The sequence below is a fragment of the Arvicanthis niloticus genome, chromosome Y, assembly GCF_011762505.2.
Source record: "Arvicanthis niloticus isolate mArvNil1 chromosome Y, mArvNil1.pat.X, whole genome shotgun sequence".
NCBI classification, from domain to species: Eukaryota; Metazoa; Chordata; class Mammalia; order Rodentia; family Muridae; genus Arvicanthis; species Arvicanthis niloticus.
The window spans coordinates 4,357,853-4,384,634 of NC_133431.1; the positions used below are offsets into that span (position 1 = coordinate 4,357,853).

Consider the following 26,782-nt stretch of genomic DNA (forward strand, 5'->3'; position numbering starts at 1 on the left):
TACACCTTTAATCATGCCCTTAGGTCTTGTCTCTAACCCTGATCTCTATACTTCTTAAGTCACTCACCTTTAATCTCACACACCTTTAATCTCAAGGTATCTAAACCAAGATTATCAGAGTGTTCTCAGCTGTTGTAGGCTATTGTAATTTAAATCTCATGTCAGGGTATATGGCTCAAGATGGCTGCAAAGCTGATAGCCGCTTTCTGCTAAAAGTCGGCCCCCAACAATTATCAAAGAGAACTTCTCAATAATAGACTATGTCCTTTGTTACACTAACCATGCATGCTCCCAGATTTAAATGATGGCAGGAGTTTCTACCATCAAATGCCCAGGTTTATAGAATTATTCAGGAATCCTATCTCATGCACTTGAACTTCAACTGTCTTTTCTTATAATGCAGCAGATACATGTGCTTCATGTGCACAGGGAATCCAGGATGCAACTTGTGTGCTGAGTTTAATCATCTCTGTAAAAAGATATTTATTAGATAAGGACAGCCACCTGTGTTCAGGGACATTCTTCAGACAAAGTCAAGCAGAGAAATGCAATTCCTGCTGATAAAGGGAGCCCTGCATTTGAGCTGAGTTCCACTGAGACTTTTGGCCTGCGACCTTCACACAGGTTTTCCTAAACCTTGATTCCTGAAACCATGGATCTTGGCTGTGAGAGAAACTGTATCAAATACTGAAATCTGATTCAAAATACATACAGCCTAGGACCCTGCCCAGCTCTCCAGGTGGCTGTCCCATAATTGGCTGTGTAAAAGTGTCTTCTAAAGGTCATTCTATTTTACTATCAGTTCACCACCTTTATGGCAACAAAGACTATGGTATTAATGGTAATCAATACCATTAGAATCCATGACAATTGGCCCACTGTCTCACTTCTCTGCTGTGAAATGAGTTCCTTGATCAGAAGCAATACTGTGTGGAATGTGATTGTGGTGAATGAGGCACTCAGTGTGTCCATGGATCGTGGATTTGGCAGAAGCAATATGTGCATGAAAGTGAAAATCATAAGCAGAATATCTGTTTATTCCAGGAAGTAGAAAGCTTTGTCCTTTGCCCAAGAAAAATGATCCGATGTAGTCAACCTGCTACCAAGTCACTGGCTGGCCAACCCACGATATAGTTCCATATCTAGCGCTCAGTGTTGGTCTCTACTGCTGGTAGATCTGGAACTCACCAGCAGATGTGGCCATGTCAGGCTTGGTGAGAGGACGACTCTACTGTTGTATCCATGAATAAACCCCACTGCGTCCATCATGGCCACTATGTTCATGGTCCCATTGGAAAATGACAGACATAGCTGAGGACACGGCTGACTTCCCATAGAATAGATCACCATAAATACTTGGTTAATGAGTGTATACTCAGCTGAACTTACCTTTTGATCAGCATTTACATGGGACACTATCGATTACTGATTATCATGACTATTGATCACTTTTGGTTATTGACTGTATTGATTATTGGCCATTGATTAGTATTCATTATTCATTAACATGATTATTAATCGTTATTCTATCACCGTCATCCACCTGCCTCTGCCTCCTGAATGCTGGGATTAAAAGTGTGTGCTATCAGTTATTAATCGTTATTGGTTATCAATTAGTATAAATAATTATGGATTACCTTTTTGATTATTGATCAGCATTGATTATTTATCGTTATTTCATCACCAACCTCCCCTGCCTCGGCCTCCATATTGATAATTATTGATTACCATTTATTGATTATTGATTATAGACCAGCATTGATTATTGATCGTTATTCTATCACCGTCATCCCCCTGCCTCTGCCTCCCAAGTACTGGGATTAAAGGCGTGTGCCACCACTGCCCAGCTTCTTTGACCATTGTGAGCCATCTATTCACATACTTCTTCCTTTTATGTCTTTCTCAACAATATTCTAATCGTTCCGTCTCCAAGTCTCTAACAGTTAAGCCATCCCACTGTTTATAGCTGATGATTCAATGAATGATCACACATTTCCAAACAAATGCATGAACATGACTACTGCATGAAGCCCTGAACTGTGGTGATTTCCCTTTACTGGTGTCTTTCAGGATTGTCCCAGAAACATGTTTTCATGCTGCAGTTGTTCACTTCTTGATGGGGTCTGCATAACAGGCAGAACCCTTAGTAAAGCAGGACCTAGTTATTTCTTCCTTAGTCACTTGATGATGGGGCCTGTACCAGGAAGTCCTAGGTGCATGTATAATACCAGGGGCATTGTACAGGAATAGAAACTATAGGCTTCTAGGCAAGTCAGGTACCTAGCATTAGTTTCCAAGTTGCCCCCTCCCCAGCAATACCCAAGCCTAGCTTCACTCTCTAGGCTAATCCCAAACAAAACTAAAGTTTCCAAGTTACACCTTCAACAATACCAGGGTCTCCAGGTTATTCCCCCAACAAACCTACTCCTCAGGTTACAAGACCATGCCTAACAACCACTAATGCAGATGTGAAGTTAAGTTTATTAGGTGACTCCCAGCACCAGCCAATTATGTTAAAGGCCACAGCAGCTTTCCAATTAGATGCTTGCACACATACTCCCAATTGCAAGACACATTTAAAATGGCAGCAATCAGGCTTTTCTTAATCCCCTGCCATGTTCTTGACTAGCCTATGCCTGTGGCCAGAATTGGCTGTGGCTGTACCCCCAATTGCTCACCAACTGCTCAGCTAAAGCAGTCTGCTCAGGTGGTCAGAGACACCAGCCCTGCCACCCACAAGATGCCAGCATGGGAGATGGCTCTGCCAATGCTATCAAAAGGCTCTCTATGTTTGGTAATGCTCACTAACAAGATGCCTATACAATAAGAGGTGTAACCCAATACCCAATCTAGATATACCAACTACCTTTGGCTGCTAGAGACATACCCACTTCTGCTTCTATATTCCCCCTCTCTCGTGTCACCTTCCCTAGCTCCTCCTCTTCCTCTCCTTACTCCTCCCACCTTAGCTCCACCTACAATTCCCCACTTGCTGCTTACAATAAATCCTTTCCCCATAGACATATGGGGCTCCACCATCACCAAAACAGTCTTGGCTGATGCTGGTGCATTGGGGATGGGGGCAAGCTAGCTCAAATAGAATAAAGACCCTCCTGGGAGTTGCATCAGATCTGCTCATGTGTGTGTTTTTTGGGGGATCACTATCATTTACCTGGCATGACATGTTCAATTTCTACTAAGATGGAGTAGCAAGTGAAGGTATTTTTTTTCCCAAAGAAAAATTGTTGAATAGAGTTGATGGTAGAGCCTTGCTCCAATATTCAAAATCTATGATTCACAATAAACACCTGCCAAAGGCTCCAAACAACATTCCTATCTAACCATGAAACTGGTAGCACAGCCTACACAGCAGCCTGGTCCTGTTACAGAGCCTTCTCCTGGTTTGGGCCCCCAACAGAAAGCTAGCAGCTTTCTGAGCTACTTGATATACTGTCTGGTGTAACACACACAAGTGAGGAGTGTGCTGTCTCCAGAATCCTAATCTGCCAGTAGTTGTTCTGCTTCTTTCTATGCAGTGAGATTGGCCAGGTGCACTGACTTATCTTTCACCTTAGAATTAATATATCTGAAAAACCTACGGCACTAGATTCGTAAGCATTTCACTAAATTAGAAGACTACTTCCCAGCAGTGGTGGCACACACCTTAATCCCAGCACTTGGGAGGCAGAGGCAGGTAAATTTCTGAGTTTGAGGCCAGCCTGGTCTACAGAGTGAGTTCCAGGACAGCCAGAGCTATACAGAGAAACCCTGACTCGAAAATCCAACAAAGAAAAAAAAAAAAAAGACTACTAAGTTTTGGTTGGATTTATTTTCCATCCTCTGGTGCTCTTATGGGTTTGCAATGAGTCTAATTTGGTTGACACCTCATGTGCCCTAGGTCAGTTCTACATAATGTGCACTTTAGAGCACTAATATCATATTTTATGGAAGACACAGATGATCAAGATTCTTTCTAACTAAATTAATGACACAGAAAATGATGAAATACAGATGCAAATAGAAAACCCAAAAGCTAAAGTAAACTTTATTTCCCCACAAGAGAATTATTTTAATATTTCATTATTTATTCTCCTTGTTTTCCCAATGCTGTTATACATACATAAAAATATTAATTAGAAAGGCATATATACATATGAATGGATATATATAACATATTTTTCCATCTTCTTTGGATGAACACATTTGAGGTGGAAGTGAGACTGGGTTTAATTTAGATTAGGCTAGCCTCAAGTTCATTACGTAGCTGAGCTGGGGTTTGGCCTTATGATCATCAAGCCTTGTCTGTTGGGTTCTGAGATTTTAGCCATGGCCACCACAGGGAGCAGCACCTTGTGTTTCAGCTTCAACATCTAATAATGGTTACTGGAACAATCCCTTCCTTTCATCTTCTTTGAAGAAAAGGCGTCTGAAATCACAGTGTGACATTTTCCAGAAAGAACCAGAGCCAGGACTACTGAGTATCCTCTATCATCTTACTTTCCATTCCGTTTCAATCACTGGACACAAACCATAATAACAGCCATTTTGTTGTGGTTAAATATTATTTGGGAGTTTCTTACCCCACTTAAATCATAGAGGTACTGAATAAAAGACACAAAAGACTTTGTATTTACCATAAGCAGTAAAGCAACAGAATTGGACAGATATCAAACCACTATTACTATTTTGTTTATTTCCCTGTTAATATCTGTGAGATATCGCAGGCCATGGTCTGCCTAGGCTGCTCATACTCCCAGGCCAGACCTACTGGCCATGCACTCAGAATCCACCTACCCCACGGTGCCTTCTTCCTTCTTCCTCTACTCTCTCCTTCATGGTCTCTTCCCCAGACACCAAACTTGGGACCTGAAGCACCATCTACCTTTCTTCTCCCCAGCTTCAGGCTTTAGGCATCTTTATTAAGCAATCATGGAAGGCAGGAAAGAAATATAGAAATGATGAAATTACAGTCCCAAAAATTATTGTACAAAGTTGAACTGGGCTTTATGGCCATAAATATGGCTAAGATCCTGTATTGGAGCACATCAAATATTATTTTTACTTTTTCTCTCAGGTTGAACATTTTAAACCTAGAAAATAATAGTCTTTTTAAACAGGGACATTTAATAATTCCCAGATTTTCTATCTTGTTTGAATGATTGTAACTAGTGTAAATTGATTTAACATAAGTTCAGTTTTTTTATCCAGATTCTTTTGTTTTGTTTTTTGTTTTTTTGAGACAGGGTTTCTCTGTGTAGCCCTGGCTGTCCTGGAACTCACTCTGTAGACCAGGCTGGCCTGGAACTCAGAAATCCAGCTGCCTCTGCCTCCCAAGTGCTGGGATTAAAGGCCTACACGACCACTGCCCAGCCTTTATCCAGATTCTAGATTGCCTAGTGCGCAGACACAAGAAATTACCAATCAGGACATTTGTTGATCATCTAAAATTAATTACCTCACAACTCCTTGCTAATATCAATTAGCCAATTCAGGGAAAAACTGCCAATTCAGGGAAGCTTTTGCCCTCTTTTTCCATCCATTTTTATGCTGTGACTAACCTTGCTTCAAAGTTGCTCATAGGACTTGATTCTTGCACAGGCCTCTCTTCAGTTTAAAACCCAAGAAAATCCAGAGCGGTTGGAGAAATCTCACTCTGTTTTATTTTTGTTTTGCACTGACCTGTCAGGACCAGTCTGGAAGAGTTGAAGACACTCTTTCCAGCACTGAGCAACAGAGAAAGGATTGGGTGCTCAAAGCAATTCTCAATCACATACAAAGAGGCAAGCCTCAGCTACAGACAACATTCCTATGAACAAAAATAAATAATCAGCAGGAGTTGAAAAAAGTGGAAAGGAATTCTTAATGACTTGAAATTGAAGGGGAATGAAAACAAGAGAATATAGCAGTGTTGCATATGAAATCAATACTTGACTTTTAAAACAAATACAGATAAAATGAATTAGGTAGTCTTCCTTCTGTTTCTATTTTGTGGAATAGTCCAAGGTGTATTGGTCTTAGCTCTTCTTTGAAGGTCTGGTAGAGCCAGGCGATGGTGGCGCACGCCTTTAATCCCAGCACTTGGGAGGCAGAGGCAGGCAGATTTCTGAGTTCGAGGCCAGCCTGGTCTACAGAGTGAGTTCCAGGACAGCCAGGGCTACACAGAGAAACCCTGTCTTGAAAAAACAAAAAAAAAAAACAAAAAAAAAACAAAAAAAAGAAGGTCTGGTGGAATTCTGCACTAATACTACCTAGTCCTTGCCTTCTCTTGGACAGGAGGTTTATAATGCCTGCTTTGATTTCCTAAGGGGTTATACTACAGTTTAGATAATTTACCTGATCTTGACTTAATTTGGGTTTATGGTATCTGTCTAGATCATTATCCTTTTCTCTGGCTACACATTTCATCTAGATTTTCCAGTTCATAGAAAGAACTAATGATTTTTTAAAAATTTCCTCAGTTTCTCTTGTTATGTCTCCCTTTTCACTTCTAATCTTGTTAATTTGGATACTGTCTCTGTGCCCTCTGGTTAGTCTGGCTAAGGGTTTATCTATCTTGTCGATTTTGTCAAAGAAACAGCTCTTAGTTTTATTGAGTCTCTGTACTGTCCTCTTTGTTTCTAATTGGTTCATTTTTGCCTGTGGGGAGGTGGGCAGTGGGAAGCAGCTGGGTGCCTGGTAGAGCATAGGCCTTGAACCCCAGACCTTTATCGGACGGCAGGTGTTCTGCTCTGCTCCCAGGTCCTGGTTCTTTTCATTTAGCTTCAGCCCTTCGGAGACCACAGAGAGGTCTAAGGCCATCAGTCATGAGGACCAGTGCCTCAGGCTCTCCCACATATAGATGAGAGATCTCCAAGCACTCAGACCAAGCCAATAGGCGTTATCTGCTGACTGACCCTAACCCACCCAGGAACTGTATATAAGGGCTCTATTCAGGGTAAGTAAAGTGCACGAGAATCATCCTGGTGTCTGAGAGTTTCTGTAGCAAGAGCTGTAACACTTGGGGAGAGATCTTCTCTCCCAGAACCTGCCTGGGACACCAAGCTGCCTCCGAAGTGCTGGGATTAAAGGCGTGTGCTACCATTGCCCGGCATAGAAGACTCTTCCTAATCAATCATCTACACTATCTCTCACAGATATAGCACCCAGCCATCCTGAAGAGGACACACCCTCAATTGAGGTTCCTTCAGATGACTGTAGCTCTGAAATGCTATGAACTGAAATCAACTATGACACAGACAAAATAATAGATGAGGAAGTTGTAACAACCAAAAACCAATGAGCTAACCATATCAATACAGAAGCTCCTGCCACCCCATGAGGAACTTGGTGTTTTGGCTGAGCAAGGACAAAATAGGGAGGGCACCTAGCTCAGAGCAGGGAAGGATACACTGGAATGGGGAGCTCAGAGGCTGTGCTGACTTGGGGTGAGGCATCTTTAACCCTGGGTTCCCACACCAGTGCTACCAAAGATGTGGCTAAAACAGCTGGAAGATGGAGAGAAAAGCAGATTGTCTCACAGACCCAGAAATAATCACCACAAAAGACAGGATCTCTGCCCCACGGAAGATATTCTAAATTTGTTAGAATCAATGAAAAACCACATTCCATCTTATGACAGCTCCAAGTTCAAAACTACAGAGTCACATATAAACTGGGCAGAGGGTAGTTCAGGATGTGGGAAATGAGGTCTTTGTCTTTCAATCCTGTAAAATAAGGTAGGCAGAGCCTGATTTTGCCCTGGATGCTGTCTCAGAGAGCTCTCTGTCATGGACTAGTCAATGGGTCTAGGCCCTGTTGTTAAGAAGGATTTAACACACGGTGTGGGGCTAGTAACTAAATCGATTAGAGTGGAGTCAGTCTGATTTCCTCAGTGAGAGAATATCTAAGTGCCACACACAAAATAGCCACAAGGGGGTGGTAAAGGCTACCCAGAAGATTCATCCACTTGTACAGAGGAGAAAATGAAGATAGGAAGAAGGTAGCTGTGAGCCCTGCAGCAGGGTTCCAAGTCTGCTCTAACCTTCCCAGAAATTAAGACCATGGACACACCATCCCCTACACCAGGCTCTGAAACATCTTCCAAGCACTTTGTGGCTTCAACTCTCCAGGGCATCCACTACACTGTGCTTCCACATTCACTTTAGTCATCTCCCTCTACAAATAATCAAGAAAAATCCATAAACCAAGGCAGACAGACACAAAGCTGACAGATAATCCACTGACACAAAGAACAACAATGACACATCAGCCTTCAGTTGGGATTCCTGAGGGTTTCAGGGTTCCAGTCCATGCAATAAGATGTTGTGCCCAAGTCACTGGCAGCCCAAAGACCACCAAGAACCTATTGCAATACAAATACACAAAGATCTGTACTATGAGCTCAGTAATAAGGATTCTCCACAGTCAATCTCACATCAGGTCCAAACTGAGAGACTGAGTCTAGGGTTGCTGGATATGAATTGTAGTTACAGGAAGCTTGGGGCATTAACATACAGGTCAGCAATTTTTTAGAAACAGCATGTCTGGCATAATTTGCAGGAATCAAACAAAGGGTCAAAACCATCTGACAACTATCATGGATAGGCTAAGTTTTTTTCTCTTTAAGGTTTATTAGTTATCTATATGTACTGAAACCCTGCTGTTGTACCTTGACTGGCTGTTGATTAAGTGGGGTTTGTCATAGGATGTCTGCTCAAGTGGACTTTGTGCAATCTCAAAAAATGTGCATGCCTCCTAAAGATACTGCAGACCATCCCCACTTGCCTTTCCTTTCCTGCCTCACCCCTGTATCATAGTCCCCACTTGCACAGACAGTTCCTGTTCACCCACATGCCATGCCTGAAAAGATACAAGGTAAACTTTCTTTATACCTACCTCAATATTTGTTATCCTGAGTGCAATTTTCACAATTTTACTGTGCTAAACAACAGAAGCAGGCTAACCTTGCTAATGACAAAGTCTCCTTGTAGATTACTAAGATCATCTCTTCCTGCAAACCTCTTCTCCCAGCTTTCAACATTAGCAAGCAATGTTCCCTCTTGAACATAACAAACAGGTCAGTAAAAGAGGCCACACTCAGCCAAGGCTCTCTGCAAATCCATACATTAAACAGTAACACAGAAGCCAAACTCCCACCAAAACAAGACAAATCCAAAAATAAGTACCTAAATCAATAATCACTTCAAACCCAGAGGCCTAGACAGCACCATAGGAATATAATAAATAACAATCAGGAACATTTGTCACCAAGAAATCCAAGCTATCCTATGACAGCAGGTCCTGAGAAATTAAAAAATGCAACAGATATGGCACAAAAGAGGTTGTTTAGGGAAAGGGATAGAGATGCACAAGAGGACCTGCAGACAGGCAGACAGACAGGGAGCAGAGAGAGAGACCTGAGAGTAGACAAAGAGAATAGAGAGGGGCATGTGCAGAGAACAGAGACAGGGAACAAACAGAGAGAGCTGTGTAGCTGGTGGTCCGTGTATATAAAACACACCTGACAACAGCAGCAGGTGATGGAGGCAGGGAATGACTTAAGCAGCTGCTAAGTCCCTGAGAGCAGAGCATTGAAATTATCTGTGCACTGACAACTACAGAGACAAGGTTCACCCACAGAACAGGAAAGGAAGAGAGAGTCTCAAACATTAAAGATGAATAAAACAAAACAGATACATTGGTAAAAATGTGGATACTAAAAGTTTTCTGGCAGTAAACAACCAGGAATTCTGCAACATATGAGAAGGGAAAACTACAGATGACTGGAATAGAGGAAGAAGAATATCAGCCCAAAGATCTAGAAAATATTTTCAATGAAATCAAAAAGGAAACTTTTCTTAAACCAAAGAAGATGCCTGTTAATGTACAAGAAGCATGCAAAACACCCAACAGATTGGAGAAAAAAAAGTCCCTTTACCACATAATAATCAAACACTAAACATAAAAAATAAAGCAATATAAAAAACTGCAACAGAAAAAAATTAACAAAAACTAAACAAAACAAAAACAAGTAATGTATGAAAGCAGATCTGTTAGATTTATGCCTGTCTTCATTAAAAACAGGTTTTTTTGGGTTTTTTTTTTTTTTTTTTTTTGGTTTTTTGAGACAGGGTTTCTCTGTGTAGCCCTGGCTGTCCTGGAACTCACTCTGTAGACCAGGCTGGCCTCGAACTCAGAAATCTGCCTGCCTCTGACTCCCAAGTGCTGGGATTAAAGGCGTGAGCCACCACTTCCCAGCTACGCCTGTCTTCCTAATGTATAAAAGACAAAAGGGTTTGGACACATGTGCTGCAGAGTCAGAGAAACCACCCTTGTTTCTAAAAGGAAGCAACTGGTCCAGCTACCCTCTTAACTCCCCTCTCCATGTCCTGAATAAACTATATTCTATACTATAATGTCTTGTGGCCAGTTGCTACTGGGGAAGAGCTGTCTCAGCATGAGGCATGGTCCCTCCAGGGAAAGAAATATCTCAGCAGGAGGCATGAGCCTGCTGAGACATCCCCTTCCCCCACAGCTTCCCACACAGCAATAGAATGCATTCCATCTGTTTTTAAAGAGAGGTAACTATGGGGAGGGGCATACCTGTCCGTCACCAGATAACTGTGAGGTGGAGTTTTAGACAGAATGCTAACACCATTAACATTAAAGAGGAATTTTAGTAAACAAGAGTCTAGTTTTGTGGCTTCATGCTGGGCTCAGGGAAACTGCAGCTTCCTTTCACCAGATGACAGGTATCAATCAACCCTGGAGAAAATCCAGAATCCTAAGGGAAACACAGTTGAGCACTATTGGTAACCAGCACATCTTCATCAGTGGCAAAGTGAAGAAAAACAACAGTTGGATTAGTACAGGTTCTCTAGACAAACAAAGCTCAAATCATAGAGAGATTGAGTCTTTGTATACAAAAATCTTATTTAATAGAATGTCCCAATAAAGGCTTTTAGACAAAGTAAATTAGAAAAATCAAGGGATGGTTGATTTCATGCAGCAGGATATTACACCTGATCTTCAGTGTATACCACAATTCTCAAGAATTAAGTACTTACTAATACCAGTTTTAAAAAGCAAATAAACAAACAAAACACCTTTGTTTTGTCAAAAAATAGAGCAAGTACAAAAAACAAAACACCACCCTGTTCAATGTCCTTTATATATGTAGGTTGTCAAAAGAATCTGTTGCCCAGATTAAAGGTGGATCTGAACATCTCAAAAGAGCAAGATTAATACAGAGTTTCTCACTTCAACAGTTGTAATTAAGAAATATGCCCCATAGCAATCAGGATTTGATTTAGGATTAGGGGATTAGACAGTCATGGTTAGGATTAGGATAAGGGTTTTTAGAATTAGGTTTAGGAGGTTAGGAAATTCAAAGGTGAGGGTTAGGATAGGGTTAGGCTTAGGGTTAAGGTTAAGGTGGCCACCATTATTCTTGGTGGTCCCACTGTGTCAATATTATCCCTATTACACAAAGAAGAAATATCAGGCCTACAAGATATTCATTTTGTATCTTAATGACTTGTTTTATTCTTATTTTGATAGCTTCTCTCTTACTTAGAGAAAAACTTTTCAAAAGAACCTAAAAGTTTTTCCAGCCATTTGCCTCCAAAACTAGCATACTAACAAAGGAAGCAAAGACTTTGATATTCACAGAACCCCACAGATAATCAAAGGATAAGTTGCCAAGAGCCACACAGCCTGCTGCCAGCAAAGAACATTTATGCTGCCCTATGCTGGGTCTCACTGTCAGCTATTGCTGCAGTTAATTTTCCTCTGAGATAAAATGCTCTCAGTATTCTTCTGCTCTAGACATGTCTGGTTTACTTTCTTCCCTACCTGAAAATATACTTACTAAAGATTTCTATGTGAAGTTTTCACTTGACAATGAAAATTCTGAAACAGGAATCCCAGACAAGCAATAGATACAAAATCATGGCTTATTAAAATTGACTTTTTATTAATTACGTGTAGAATATACACCTGACACATGATTTGTTATTCACATGATGTACTTAATAGCAAATGAATTACAAGTAAATTAAACTTGTTAACTTGACCCTAGTTCAATTTGTTCGCAATGAAAATAAACTTGAAAAATGATATGAAAGGGCAAAAATATATTTAATCAATATATCCAAACAGGTGCAATAAATATAAAATGATAATATGGGACTGACTCTTTTCTTGGAATAGGTAACATGTTTTAAAAAGTTTACTACTCCTAGACCAGAAGATGTTATTAATACTGGACATTGTCCTTATTCAACATCTATATTTTTAATTATGATATATACATATTTTAAATTTTATGCAAGCATAAACATGTTAATAATTTTAAAGACATTTATATCTAGTAAAACCTCTTTAAAAATAGAAAAATATACAAAGATAGGCAGATCCAGCACAGGGCTTATATTATCTTCTAAATTAAACCACAGCCATTTTCATACCTTCAGCTTTGTTGAATTAAAATAATCACAGCAGGGCTTTTTAAGTGTTATTAACCTCTATCAAAAAAAAAAAAAAAAAAAAAAAAAAATAAAAGAAAACCTTGAAATGGCTGTCCAGTGTTTGTATGACTTGGAAGGGGAATAACTGTTTAGGTGATGCAAATTTGTCTCCAGATATACTGAGTAAAGTATTTTTAATGTGACTGATTGAAGGATTTCTACAGTCTCATAAGAAACACTTTGTCAATTTTCTATATTTAAAACCAATTATTTCACCATTATCCTAGGGTGTCCTATGATAATTTTGAAATGCAGTGCCGCTGAGAAATTAGAAAGAGATGATATAAATTGTTTATTTCTTATCCCTAAATATATATTCTCACATAAGATTGTGAATTTTTTTGTTAAGCCTATTTATTGTATGTTATGATATTAACATCCATAAAATGTTAGAATTCTCTAAATGGTTTCAATAAAGGAGTTATATATAGATTATGATGGAAATTTTTCAAATGAGAAGAAAAGAAAGCATACAAAGCCTTTGGAAATTCTGAAGGAATAAATGAGGTATTTAAGGCACTTAAATCATAAAAGTTTTGGGAAATACCTATGGGATTAAAGTATCTGTCTTCAGATCAACATTTATGACAAACCGGCTACAATCTAAATTTCATTCTATCTTGTGTCCAGTCTACATTGAGGAGAGTCAAAATACAGGGATGATTCCCTCAGAGCTTCTATGGGAAGTCACACTCAGTCCAAACAAGAATATTGAGTAACGTTCACTAAGAGGGAAATTAGTACAAAGAAAAGCTTGAAGATACAGAGATTCTTCAGAAGGTCAAGTGATAACCTAGACAAGAAATTTTGATAGACCTTAACAGAAGGTCAACAGAAGTTGATTTTGCTAAATGTGGAATTTTAAGCAGGCATATGTAAAGTATGATCACTTTCAGAATGCAGTGTGTCTCTTTAGCAAGTGAAGGGACAACAGTCCTCAAAAATTATGTTTGATCTTGTGAAAAGTTATTTAGAAAATAAATTCTCACTCTCCATTCTTTTTGTCATATATAGATGTATCTCAATATAACAGATGAAAGAAAAGCCTTTTGCTTACTTCAGCATGCCAGGGTCTATATACAGCTGAGAAAAACTGAACAACCTTATTAAATACTGAGGCCAAATCTAAAAGCTATATTTACCAAATATAGAACATCATCTCACTATCAAAGAGAACTTCTCACTAATAGACTGTGTCCTTCACTACAGTAACCATGCCTGCTCCCTGATTTAAATGTGATGTAGGAGCAGCAGGTACCTGCTCTTCATGTAGGGTTCTGATGAAGCAAACAGCTGGCTCAAGTTATATCCTTTTGTGAAGGGCTATGGAATATTGTCCAACTCATAATAGATGCACATTTCACCTTATAAAACATAACCCATGTTAAAAATGATGCTAGGAGTATTTCCTCAAAATTTAATTCTTCATATATTACACAGGGTTGTAATAGAAGAGAATCAGTCGTTGAATCTAAACTTATAATCGATTATCCAAAATTCCTCAATATTTTTTAACCAAACTGCTGGCCTTCTGTAGCTGCCTGCTGCCACGAATAAACTAGGTTCACCTGAAAGGGGGGCTGTGAATGAAAGGGGACAAAGGGCGAGAAGAGATGAAGCCAAGACAAAGTTCTCTGATCAAGGCTCTAAGCTTTAATGTTCAGCTCTCAATTTAAAGGGGGAGGCCCAACCCAAAACCCCTCCTGGTTTCAGAGATGGGTGGGATAATTTATAATCCATTCTTGGTCAAGGCCTGAGATATCTCAAGGCAAGCCCAGGGGCAGTTCTGCTTCTGTGTTCTGTGAAGCTAAGGTGGGTAACTCCACCTAGATCCTATCACTTGGTCTGTGGTGGTAAACAAGGTCTCTCAGGCCTGCTCAAGGCTGGGGGAAGGGCACAGCCTTACAAGGCCAAAAATATCAGTCTTCTAACACCCAATACAAAGCATGACATTGGTTTTTAGGTGGGATTCTTGCCTATTTTCTTCCTATAATAAGCATAATGCTGCCCTAATTATATTCTTAACAACATCCTGAATAGAAATTATGATTGTCCTAACAGACTGGCTTTTGTGTATTGTGGATGTTACCCAACTTGCATAACAGAATCCTTCCCTGTGTGCTGCCTCCCTAACTGCTGCTCTTTCTATATCACCCCTTTGGTGAGTTTAACAATCTAGAAGGATCCATTGTACAAACACCAAAAAGGACAGATATCCTCTCAAAGGTGACTACAGTGCCAGCCCACTCATATTCATCTTGTCACAGCATCACCAGTGATGGATTTATGGAAAGACAGGAGAATTTGTGAGAAACCTGAAGAATGGGAAAGGCTAAACACAGGAATGTAAGACACATTGACATACAATCATTTCTTCAAATGAGATAAGGAAGGTAGCTCAGGTATTTGTGGTGGCCATGCAAACCGAAGGATCTGAATTACATAAAATGGACCCTTGAAAAACTCCTAAGATGCTGATTGGAACTAATATTCTGTGTGAGTTATGGATTACATGCAGATACATTGAGAAATCTTTGGAATGAGGGAACCTGTTGTACATATCACCCTCTGTGACTTTGATATATCTATTCCTTTAACATACCTGGATTTATCAAATTGTGTATACAAAAACTATAAAAATCCCCAGCACAGGTGTCATCAAGTGCACACACACACACACACACAAACAGAGCCACACAGAAACACACCCTGACATACACAGACACACAGAAACACGCACAAATGCACATAACACAGACATACACACACACACATAACCACACACACCCACAAAACACACAAGTACACACAAGGCACTGGTTCTTTTCATTTAGCTTCAGCCCTCCAGAGCCCACAGAGAGGTCTATGGCCATAAGTCATGAGGAACAGTCCCTCAGGCTCTCCCACATGTAGATGAGATATCTCCAAGCTCTCAGACCAAGCCCATAGGTGTTATCTGCTGACTGACCCTAACCCACCCTGAAACTGTATATAAGGGCTCTATTTAGGGAAAGTGTACGGGAATCATCCTGGTGTCTGAGAGTTTCTGTAGCAAGAGCTGTAACACTTGGGGAGAGATCTGCTCTCCCAGAACCTGCCTGAGACACCAGGCTGCCTCCGTGCCAGTTAGCCCGCTCCTTATCATCCCAACCCCGGGCCAGCCCAGCATGGAGACAGGTGCAGCACCTGGGAGTGACTGAGCAGCAACAGTGGAAACTCTTCCTCCTCCTCCTCCTCCTCCTCCTCCTCCTCCTCCTCCTCCTCCTCCTCCTTCTTCTTCTTCTTCTTGCAGAGGCAGCAATGGAAGCAGGCGATCTCCCCTCCCTGCTCAAACCCTGTCCTGAGCTGGGCCAGAGATCACCTTGGGACACCCTCCGGAACAAGGGATCCACATCTGCCCTGAGTTTGATTATTTCCTGGTGTCTATGTGTCTTAGGTGTGTTTGCTTCTGTTTGTTCTAAAGCTTTCTGGTGTGCTGTTAAGTTGCTTGTGTAGGATCTTTCTGGTATGTTTATGAGGGAACTTAGTGCTATCAATTTTTGTCTTACCACTGCTTTCACTGTATCCCATAAGTTTGGGTATGCTGTGTCTTCATTCTCATTGAATTCTACAGTATAGTCTTTTATTTCTTTATTTCTTTCTTGAGCCTCCTGCCTCTGCCTCCCAAGTGCTGGGATTAAAGGTGTGTGCCACCACTGCCCAGCAATTTGTGACAGATTACATGGTCAATTTTGGAGAAGATATCATGAGGTGCTGTCAAGAAGATTACATAATTTTATGTCTCCCTTTTCATTTCTGATTTTGGTAATTTGGTAATTAGGATATTGTCTCTCTTTCCTTTCATTACTTTGGCTATAAGTTTATCTATCTTGTTGATTTTCTCTATCTATCTATCTATCTATCTATCTATCTATCTATCTTCTATCATTCATATGTATATTTGTAGGGTTAGATGTTTCATATGGAAGAGTCAGAAGAAAGACTTAAGAAGGTGAAGAGGATGGCAACCCCATAGGAAGAACAACAGTGTCAACTAACCTGGACCCTTCAGGGCTTCCAGAGTCTAAGCCAAAACCAAGGGGCATACAGGGGATGGTTCATGGCCATGGGCATGTTTCCAGCAGAAGACTGACTTGTCTGGCCACAATGGGAGAGGGTGCACTTAACCCTGTAGAAACTTGATGCTCCAGGGAAAAGGGAAGCTGGTGGAGGTGAGATCCTGGTGGGTGGGTGGGTGGGAGAGAATCCTCTCAGAGGCAGCAGGGAAGAAGATGGGGAAAAGACCTCAGGGAACAGGGACCAGGAATAGTGGGCAACATTGAAATGTAAAAAAAAATATTACAAATTTAATTAAAAAAGGAAAAAGGAAACATAATTGAAAAAAATATACATCTACATTGAGTTTGAAAAAGAGCAGATAGATGGTTTCCTGGCAGAGAAAGTGGCATTCATTCACTACTCTCTGACCTGGCTGCTATGTGCAGTGTTAGCTTCTGTGATATGTAACATGACACACACAGCTACAGTCAATGGCCTATGTCTCAATCATCTGACCTGACAACACTGAAAGTGCATTGGACAGATCTCCAAAGTTGGAAATTCAATATTCCTTAGATTATGCTAAAGTTCCCAAATTATATACCTATCAATTTAGTGTGCCTTCATTCACCTGACATGGATAAATACATGCTGGCAAATTAAAAAATTATTGCCTGTAACCACCGGATTTTTTTTTGGGGGGGGAGGGGTAATGGTGACTCCATTGTTAGTGATTGGAAGCAATCTTACTAAAACCATCATCTCAACAAAAGTAACTTATTTAAAAAGTGGTTCACTTGCCTCCCTGTCCAATTTAAGGAGAAAAAACAACCATGGCATTAATGAAACATTGGGTTAAATGTAAGCTGAATACTTCACGGAGCCTATGGTGGGTCCCACCATAAATTTCATTGTGTGGACAGAAACTATTGTATATCAAGTACATTGACATAAAATGGACCTTTTCACTTCCAGAAGTTATAGCCACATTCTATTCCATGATGTTGGTACTTGATTCTGTAATAAGGACTAACATTTATTACCCTCTGGTTGATGAGTGTGAGCCCATTTATATTGCCAAAGAGTGTCTTAAATATTCCAACATAGCTGAAGTACAAGAAAAAGGCTTTGAAACAATCTATGTGAAGATAATAGAGGTCCTTAAAGTGAAAATGACTACATCACTTAAAGAAATACAGGAAAACACAAACAATTGGAGGAAATCGATAAATACCTCAAAGACAGAAAGGAAAACATAAACAAAAAAGTGGAGAAAACCAATAAATCTTATAAATCTTATAAATAAACCAAAAAAAAAAAAAAAAAAACCTAGAGTAGAAGGAAACAAAACTGTTTAATACCTAAAAGTATATATAGAAACAATAACGAAAACACAAACTGAGGGAATGATGGAAACAAAACCTTAGGGCTGCAAAGAGGAACTACAGAGGAAAGATTCACAAACAGAATACAGAGATGGAAGACAAATCTCAAGCCTTGAAGATACAATAGAAGTGATGGATATATCACACAAACAAAATGTTAAATCTAAACCTTCCTGACATAAAATATCTAGAAAATCCAGGACATTGTGAAAAGATAAAACATAAGGATACTAGGACTAGAGGAAGAATATTAGATCAAATTCTCAGAAAATATTGACGACAAAATCTTAGAAGAAAAATTTCCTAACATAAGGAGAAAGGTGCCTATCACAGTAAAAGAAACATCAAAACACCAAACAGAATGGACCCTAAAATGAAGTCTCTTTCCTGTATAATAATCAAAACATCCAGTACAAAGAAAGAATACTAAAAGCTTCAAAGGTCAAAAGCCAAGAAACATATATATGAAGATCTATTAAAACTGCAGATGACCTCTCACTGGAGTCTTTAAATGTTAGAAGGGCTTGGACATATATGCTGCAGAAACTACAGATGCCCAGATTATTATATGTAGAAAAAAACTTAATTGCTATTAATGGAAAAATCAGATAGTCCATGCTAAAGTGAAATTTAAGCACTATCTATCTACACATACAAACTTACACAAAGTTATATAGAAAGAATCTAACCCAAGGAAGTTAACAATACACACAAAAACATAGGTAGTAAATATTCTTGTATTATCTTCAAAAGAAAGGAAAGCACACAAATACACCAGCACCAGCACCACCACCAGCAGCAGCAACAACAACAACAAAAGACAAGGAGATAACAACCACCATTCATTGACACTTTATGTATCAATGACCACAGTTCACCAATAAAAAGACAAAGGCTAACAAAACAGATTCTAATAAATATCTAACTTCAATTGCATAGAAGAAATACAGCTCAACATCAAGAATAAGCATTAATTCAAGGTAAATGGATGTAAAAAGATATTCCAAGCAGATGGACCAAAGGAGCAAGCTGGTGTAGTCATTTTAAAATACAGCAAAATAAATTTTAAATAAAATTAGTCAAAAGAATTGGAGTAAAACACTACAAATTTTGTAAAGGAAAAAAAATCACCAAAAATGACATTTCAAGTTTTAACACCTACGCCTTAAACACGTGGTCATCAACCTTTGTAAAAGAAAGTGTTTTAAAGCTAAAAATCACATAATAACACTCATTCACTTATATTCCAAGATTTCAATACCCCATTCTCACCAGTGGACAAATTCTCTAGACCAAAACAAAAACACCAAAAAACAACAACAACACAAAAGAGAAAAATATTCCAGCTAACTGACAGCATGAACATGAGTCCAGTTGATACTTGGAGAACATTCTACTGAAATATAGGAGAAAATGCCTTCTGCTCAGCACCTCATAAAACTTACTTGTAAACTGAACACATATCCAGACACACTGCCAACCGCAATACATACAAGAAAATTGAAATAACACGATGAATCCTATGAGACCACCATGGATTACAGCTGGATATCAACAAAACCAGAAAGAACATAAAGCTTACAAACTCATGGAAGCTGAACACGTCACTATGAATGAAAAATAGCTTAAGACAAACATAGAGGAAGACATTAGAGACTTTCTAGAATTCAATAAAAATGAACATAAACATGCACAATTTTATAGAATGCAAAGAAAATGAAACTGGTTCTAAGATAAAGGTTCATAGCACAAAATGCGTACATGAAAAATCTGGAGAGCTCTCATACTGGCAATTCAATGGCACACTTTAAATTCTAGAACAGAAACAAGTGAGCAATGAAAAAAAAAGGATTAGACACCAGTAAATTATCAAGTTGGGGGCTGAAATAAATGAAATAGAAAGAGAAGACTGCAAAGAATTAATGAAACATTGAGTTGCTCCTTTGAGCCTTTTATTAGATAAGATCATCAAACCCTTATTAAAAGATGGAGAATATCCAAATTAATGAAATCAAAAATGAAAATGGGGACAAAAAATAGACAATGAAGAAATCTAAAGAATGGTAATGACATAGTTTTAAAAAGCCTCAACTCCATCTAACTGGAATTTCTAAAATTAATGGAAAATTTCCTCAATAGGTTCCTCTTACCAAAGTTAAATCAAACTAAGGGAAACAACTCAAACTGCCTAAACATCTAGAAAAAGAGAAGTCATTACAAGTCTGCCACCAAAAAGAGCCCAGGGCCATGAATTTTAGGGTAGAATCCTACCAGACTTCCAAAGAGGAGTTCATGAGAATACTCCTCAAAGTACTCAATAATATAGAAAAAGAAGAAACTTTCGCCAATTTGTTTTGTGAACCCATGGTTACTCAAATATCCAGTCAATGTAAAGACTCAGTAACAAACAAGAATTATAGACCAATTTTTCCTTATAACCAAATTTAATGTTAATTTAATAAAACAGAAAAAATAAAATAAAAATAGAAACCACATCAAAATACCATTCACCATGGTCAATGAGGTAGGCTTCATTCAAGAGGTGCAGGGATGGTTCAACATAATGTGATTAAAGTGCAAGAAAAAAGGTTGTAATCTCTTAGATGATGAAAAATTCTCTGACAATATTTAACCCCACTATATGATAGAGTTCTTGGAGTGATTCAGGATACAAGAACATACCTAAACATAATAATGTTGCTTTACTGCAGACCTATAGCTGACATTAAATTATGGAGAGAAATTCTAATTAATTCCACTAATTCACAAAGAAGATAAGGTGATCCATTCTCTCCATATCTATTCAAAATACTATCTAAAATTTTAATGTTAACTAGTCCTATATTGAAATTACAATTTATCGTTAACTAGTCCTTTACTGCAATTTACAATGTAATGTTAACTAGTTCTATATTGCAATTTACAATTTAATACTAACTAGCCCTGTATGGCAATTTACTGTTTAATGTTAACTAGTCCTATATTCCAAGTCCTATATTGCAATTTACAATTTAATGTTAAATAAGTTAACATTAAATTGTAATTTTAAGGAGGAAGTAAAATTATCTTTTTCTGCAGATGATATGATAGTAAGCACAAGTGAAGTAAAACTTGCCAAAGGCAATTCCCAGAGGTGATAAACACTTTCAGCAAAGTTGTTGGATACACGATTAACTAAAAAAGAAAAAGAAAAACCAGTGGCCTTTGTATGTATAAATGAGTTTACCAGTCTAAACAAAGTACAGAGACATTGGAAAGTTTGGAATGATGGCTGACACTTGTCATATTTTATCTCTACACAATAAATAACCTTGAGTAACTCAATGTGTGTTGGGTAAGATCATACAAATTATTTGTAGTCACAGATTACTTTTGATATTATTGAAGGTTCTCAAAGACTACTGCAATATACAAAGTCTTTAATAGATTGATTACTTACTAAAGTGTTTAGTCTTCTATAAAGATATCAGAAAGTACAAGACTTTAACACATTGACCACATTTATGGGGTTTCTCACATTATGACTTTTTCTCATGGTTTCTAGGATGACTGCCACATGCAAAGCCTTTACGACATTGTTTATTCATAGCGTTTCTCTCCAGGATGTGTTCTTCTATGTTCATAGATGACTATGTTGTGAAAAGGTTTTATGTCATTGATTACATTTGTAAGATATGTCTTCAATATGTGTTCTGCTATGTATTCAAATATGTCTATAACATACAAATGTTGGGAAGAAGCAAAAGAAACTTGCCCTAAGGACTGCCTTTTTGTTACCAACCTCCATTTAATCATAAATTCAAACGAAGTTTTAGATCATATGTGACCTGTGTACTTAACAATATCTGACCAGCTTTCATCACTCATGTTTTGTTCCCTAAAACATAGCAACTGTTCCTAACCATAATTTCTGTTATTCATGGTTTATTCCTCAAAATATAATGCATATTCTTAACCACAAAAGAACTACTGGCTATATAGTGTAGACCATATAACCTACATTCTGTAACAACAACAACAAAAAACTGTTTATGGGAGAAAAATGTGACTGTAACTTGGCAAAGAAGTTTGTGGTTTTTTGACTTTTGGAAGCTATATAACTTTCTGATTCAGGGTATGGGTGAGGCTGGGGTATTGCAGCTAAGCTTCTGAGTATAATTTTGTGGCCCTGATTCATCAGTAGTGACTTGATTACAATGAATTCTTATAATTTGCCTTGTCCTGTGTTTGAGTTGTGTTGAATCTCAATGAGCCCCATGATATAAAGGCTTTAGCAAAGTATGCAATCACTGTCCAGTATGAATAGGTTTATAATAATGAAGACTTTAGAGGTGTGCAATTCTTCATTATACTAAAAATATTCATAAGGTTTTTCTCTAGCACATATTCTTGCATGATAATGAAGACTAGAGAATTGTGCAAAAGCTTGACTGTATTAAATACACTCACAGGGTTTCTGTCTTTGTGTTTTCATTGCTATGAAAAGACATCATGAACAAGGCAATTCCTTTAAAAACAACAGTTTAATTGGGACTGGCTTACAGTTTCAGAGATTTATTTCTTTTTCATCATAGCAGGAACCAAGGCAGGTATGCAAAAAAAAACATGATGCTGACGAAGAAGCTGAGAGTTCTGCATCTTGATCCAAAGGCAGCCAGGAAGAGACTGTCCACCAGGGAGCTACTAGGAGGGCCCATTCTGCACTGGGTGGAATTTTCAAGCCCAACCCCACAGTGATGCACTTCCTTCACCAAGTCCACGTCTCATAATAACTTTCTCCCACTCCCTGAGCCAAGCATATTTATACTACCACATTCCACTGCCTGGCCCACATATGATTGTGCAAACACATGATTTTATGGAGACCATATTTAAAAATAGCATAATACAAAATATGTGTGGTTCAAATTAAAAAGTCCACATCATCTACAGAAGTCTCATAAATGTTAAAAGTCCAAAGATCAAACTCTCTTCTGGGATCATTCCAATCATGTAAGTGTAATCCCCTATATGTTCATAAATATAGCACATAATATCCATCCAAATTCACAGAATATAGGTCACCATTTCTAATCACCATTGTGAGGAAATACTGGGCCAAAAAAAGACCAAAAGTCAGCAAGGCAATCTCCAAAGTCTGCATTTCCAAGTCTGATGTCAAAGCGTTCTTCAGATCTCCAACTCCTTCCTGCCCTGCTCACTACAGCACAATTCTTTCTCTTTGGCTGATTTTATTTCCTGAAAGTAGTTTTCCTGAGAAGATATCCCATAACTTGGGAATCTAAAACTCTTAGGATCTGGAAAATAACTTCAAAATTACAACTTCTTGTTCTAGTATCTGGGATCCACAGATGATCTTCTGAGCTCCTCAAAAGAAGCTGGGTCTCTCTCCAGCTCTTCCCTCTATAGTACACTAGGTTCTGCTTGACTCCACTCAACTGCTGCTGCTGTTCTTTCTGCTCATACCATGGGACTGACATCTTCAATATGCTGGGTTCTTCTGTGACAAACAGTCTTGACTGTGTTCCTCTCATGCTCCCTTCATGGTGCCAAGCCTTAGCTTCACTGCATGAAACATTCATGCCTTAAAACCAGTGCCACCTGGGGGAGTCTTGCATAGGACTGAGTCAAGCTGCACCACAAGGGACAACCTTGGCTACCTCTGGAATACAACTTCTTTCCCCTCTCAGAAAACACTCACCAGAAGATGTCACCTCAGTGATGCTGGTTTCTTCTTCAGCCTCACTAATTTTCTAACTACAGCCAACCAGCATCAATGGTCTCAGTCTTCTCTTCTATTCTTTCCTCTAAAAGCAGAGCTACATGGACAAAGCTGCTGAGTTCCTCTGCCTGCTGGGGTCCAAACATGGCCCCTTCTATTACATCATCACCAGCTTTCTATTTTTCAACAACTTAATTGCCTAAGCTTGGCTGTCTTTGAACTTGCTCTGTAGATGAACCTTGAACTCAGAGATCTGCATGGCTTTGTCTTCTGAATGTTCAATAATACGTGTGTAACACTTTACAAATACTTAAGCTTTTTGTTACCTAAAACTTGTTCTGTATCAGTATGACTTGAATCAGAGATGGTTGATGTTCATCTCCTGGGATTTAAGGTGTGTACCACTGTGCCTGGACCTAAGTATATCCTGTATCCTTTTACATTTTAAATTGAAAACACAGTATAATAATCACAATCTGTCCATTGTCAATTTGACACATACTTGTATTTCCTTATATCCACATAAAAACAATAACCAGTTAATAATAATGCCCAACATTATACAGTTCTCATCCATACAACTTCACATCCATATGTTTAGGTGGTGGGAATCTTGCCATAATATCACCATTTCTTTAATAACGTTGTGTATCTTTGATCACAGGATTTAGCTTCATTCAACTTCCTGGTGAGATTTTCTCTTTTGACCTAACATTTTAAATTTTTTTCTAAGATTACTATGCTTGCTCAAATCATCATGAGACTAAACATAGGTCAAAGGCTTTGCTGGCTTCACTGACACCTCCTTTTTCAATTCAATGAAGATCAACCTCTTTACCTTATCTTCAAGGACACTCTACAGACAAGGGCAAAATGCAGCAACATTCTTCAGTAAAGCATCATAAAACTATATACAAAGTTCAAATCACCCTCAGTACATATGTGTTTCATATTCCTACAAGGACGGCCCAGTAAGTTCCACTTAATGCATATACAGATCCAAAGTCTACAAATTCACATTGCTCCATAAAACAAAACAAATAACACAGTCAGGCCTATCATAGCAATACTTAAGTCTAGGGGAAAAACTTCTGTCTTAGATAGAATATCCATTGCTAAGAAGAGACACTGTAACCAAGGCAACTGTGTTAAAGGCAAATAGTTAATTGGGCCTGGCTTACACTTTCAAATGTTTAGTCCATTGCCATCAGAGCAGGAAGAATGTCAGCATGCAGGCAGCCATGATGCTGGAGAAGGAGCTGAGAGTTCTGCATCCTCATGTAAAGGCAGTCAGGAAGACACTGTCTTCCAGCCAAGTGGTAGGAGGGTCTGGTTTGTACTGGCCTGAGCTCCAAAGATCACCACCATAGTAATTCAATGCCTTCAAAAAGGTAACATCTACTCCCACAAGGCACATCTCTTAATATTGCCACTTCTTAGGGTCAAGCATATTTAAATCCCCAGAGTTTATTTCTACTATACTTTCTGGTATCTTTATAGAAGACGAAACTCTGTGGTAAGTAATCAATTTATTAAGGCCTTTGTGTATCACAGTAGTGTTTGAGCACCTTCAATAATATCAAAAGTAATCTGTGACTGCAAATAAGTTATATGATCTTACCGAAAACACTGACATTGTGTTTCTCAAGGTTATTTATTATGAGAAAAAAATGTGACAAGCGTCAACAATCATTTCAATCTTTACAGAGATATGCACAGGCTTTACCTCATTCATTACATTTGTTAAGGTTTCTCTAACTCGTGTGTTCAAGTGTTTGGAGAGTACAGTGACATACAAAGGCTTTATCACATTGACTCCATTCATATGGTTTCACTCTGCACATTTTCTTTTGTGTATTCAGAGATGACTGTGTCCTGGAAAGCCTTTACCTCATTCATGACATTCAGTTTCTCTGCAGTATGTGTTCTTTTATGTGTTGGGTGATGACTGCGTCGTGCAAGGGCTTAGCACCTTGATTACATTGAGTGACTCTTTTAAATGTGTTCTATTATGTAGTCACAGATAAATTGAATTGCCAAGGTTTGACCACAGTGATTACGGTAATAAGAATTCTCTCCACTGTGATTTCTGTGTGTTAATATTCAAGCAGGTTTATCTCTTGCATGTAATCATTCCTGTCACTGCAGATGACTGAACTTGCAAATACTTTACTACATTGATTATATTGATAAGGTTTCCCTTCTGTACATGATTTTTTTTAATAATAATGGAGATTCTAAGATTCTGAAAAGTCTTTACCACATTGATTACATTCATGATGTGTCTTTGCAGTATGAAATCATTAATGTTTTCCAGACTATGTGCAAATGCTTTAGCACATTGATTACATTCATAATTTTTCTCCAAGATGGTTTCTTGTATGTTTTAGGAGGAAAAAACTTTATGGAAAGGCTTTACCATGTTGATTACATTCATGAGGTTTCTCTCCAATATGTGTTCTTTTATGACATTGGAGACTACTGTGACGTGAAAAGGCTTTACCACATTGATTACATTCATGAGGCTTCTCTCCAGTATGTGTTCTTTTATGATATTGGAGATGACTGGAACATGAAAAAGCTTTACCACATTGATTACATTCATAAGGTTTCTCTCCACTATGTGTTCTTTTATGATATTGGAGACCACTGTGACATGAAAAGGCTTTACCACATTGATTACATTCATAAGGTTTCTCTCTAGTATGTGTTCTTTTATGATATTGGAGACCACTGTGACATGAAAAGGCTTTACCACATTGATTACATTCATAAGGTTTCTCTCCAGTATGTGCTCTTTTATGATATTGGAGACCACTGTGACATGAAAAGCTTTTACCACATTGATTACATTCATAAGGTTTCTCTCCTGTATGTGTCCTTTTATGTCTTTGAAGATTACTGTGACATGAAAAGGCTTTACCACATTGACTACATTCATAAGGTTTCTCTCCAGTATGTGTTCTTTTATGTCTTTGGAGATTATTTTGACATGAAAAGGCTTTACCACATTGATTACATTGATAAGGTTTTTCTCCAGTATGTGTTCTTCTATGTCTTTTGAGATGACTGTGATGTGAAAAGGCTTTACCACATTGATTACATTCATGTGGTTTCTCTCCAGTATGACT

At 38.5% G+C, this 26,782-nt stretch overlaps 1 protein-coding gene across 1 annotated transcript in view; it reads right to left on the reverse strand.

Annotated features, from left to right (window-relative positions):
* Positions 1-26,782, reverse strand: part of LOC143437367 (uncharacterized) — a 173,446-nt gene that overhangs the window by 143,200 nt on the left and 3,464 nt on the right. The window contains exon 4 of the mRNA XM_076922179.1: positions 26,134-26,708. Coding sequence (XP_076778294.1) covers positions 26,134-26,708 — 575 coding nt within the window. The remainder of the gene's footprint in view (positions 1-26,133; positions 26,709-26,782) is intronic.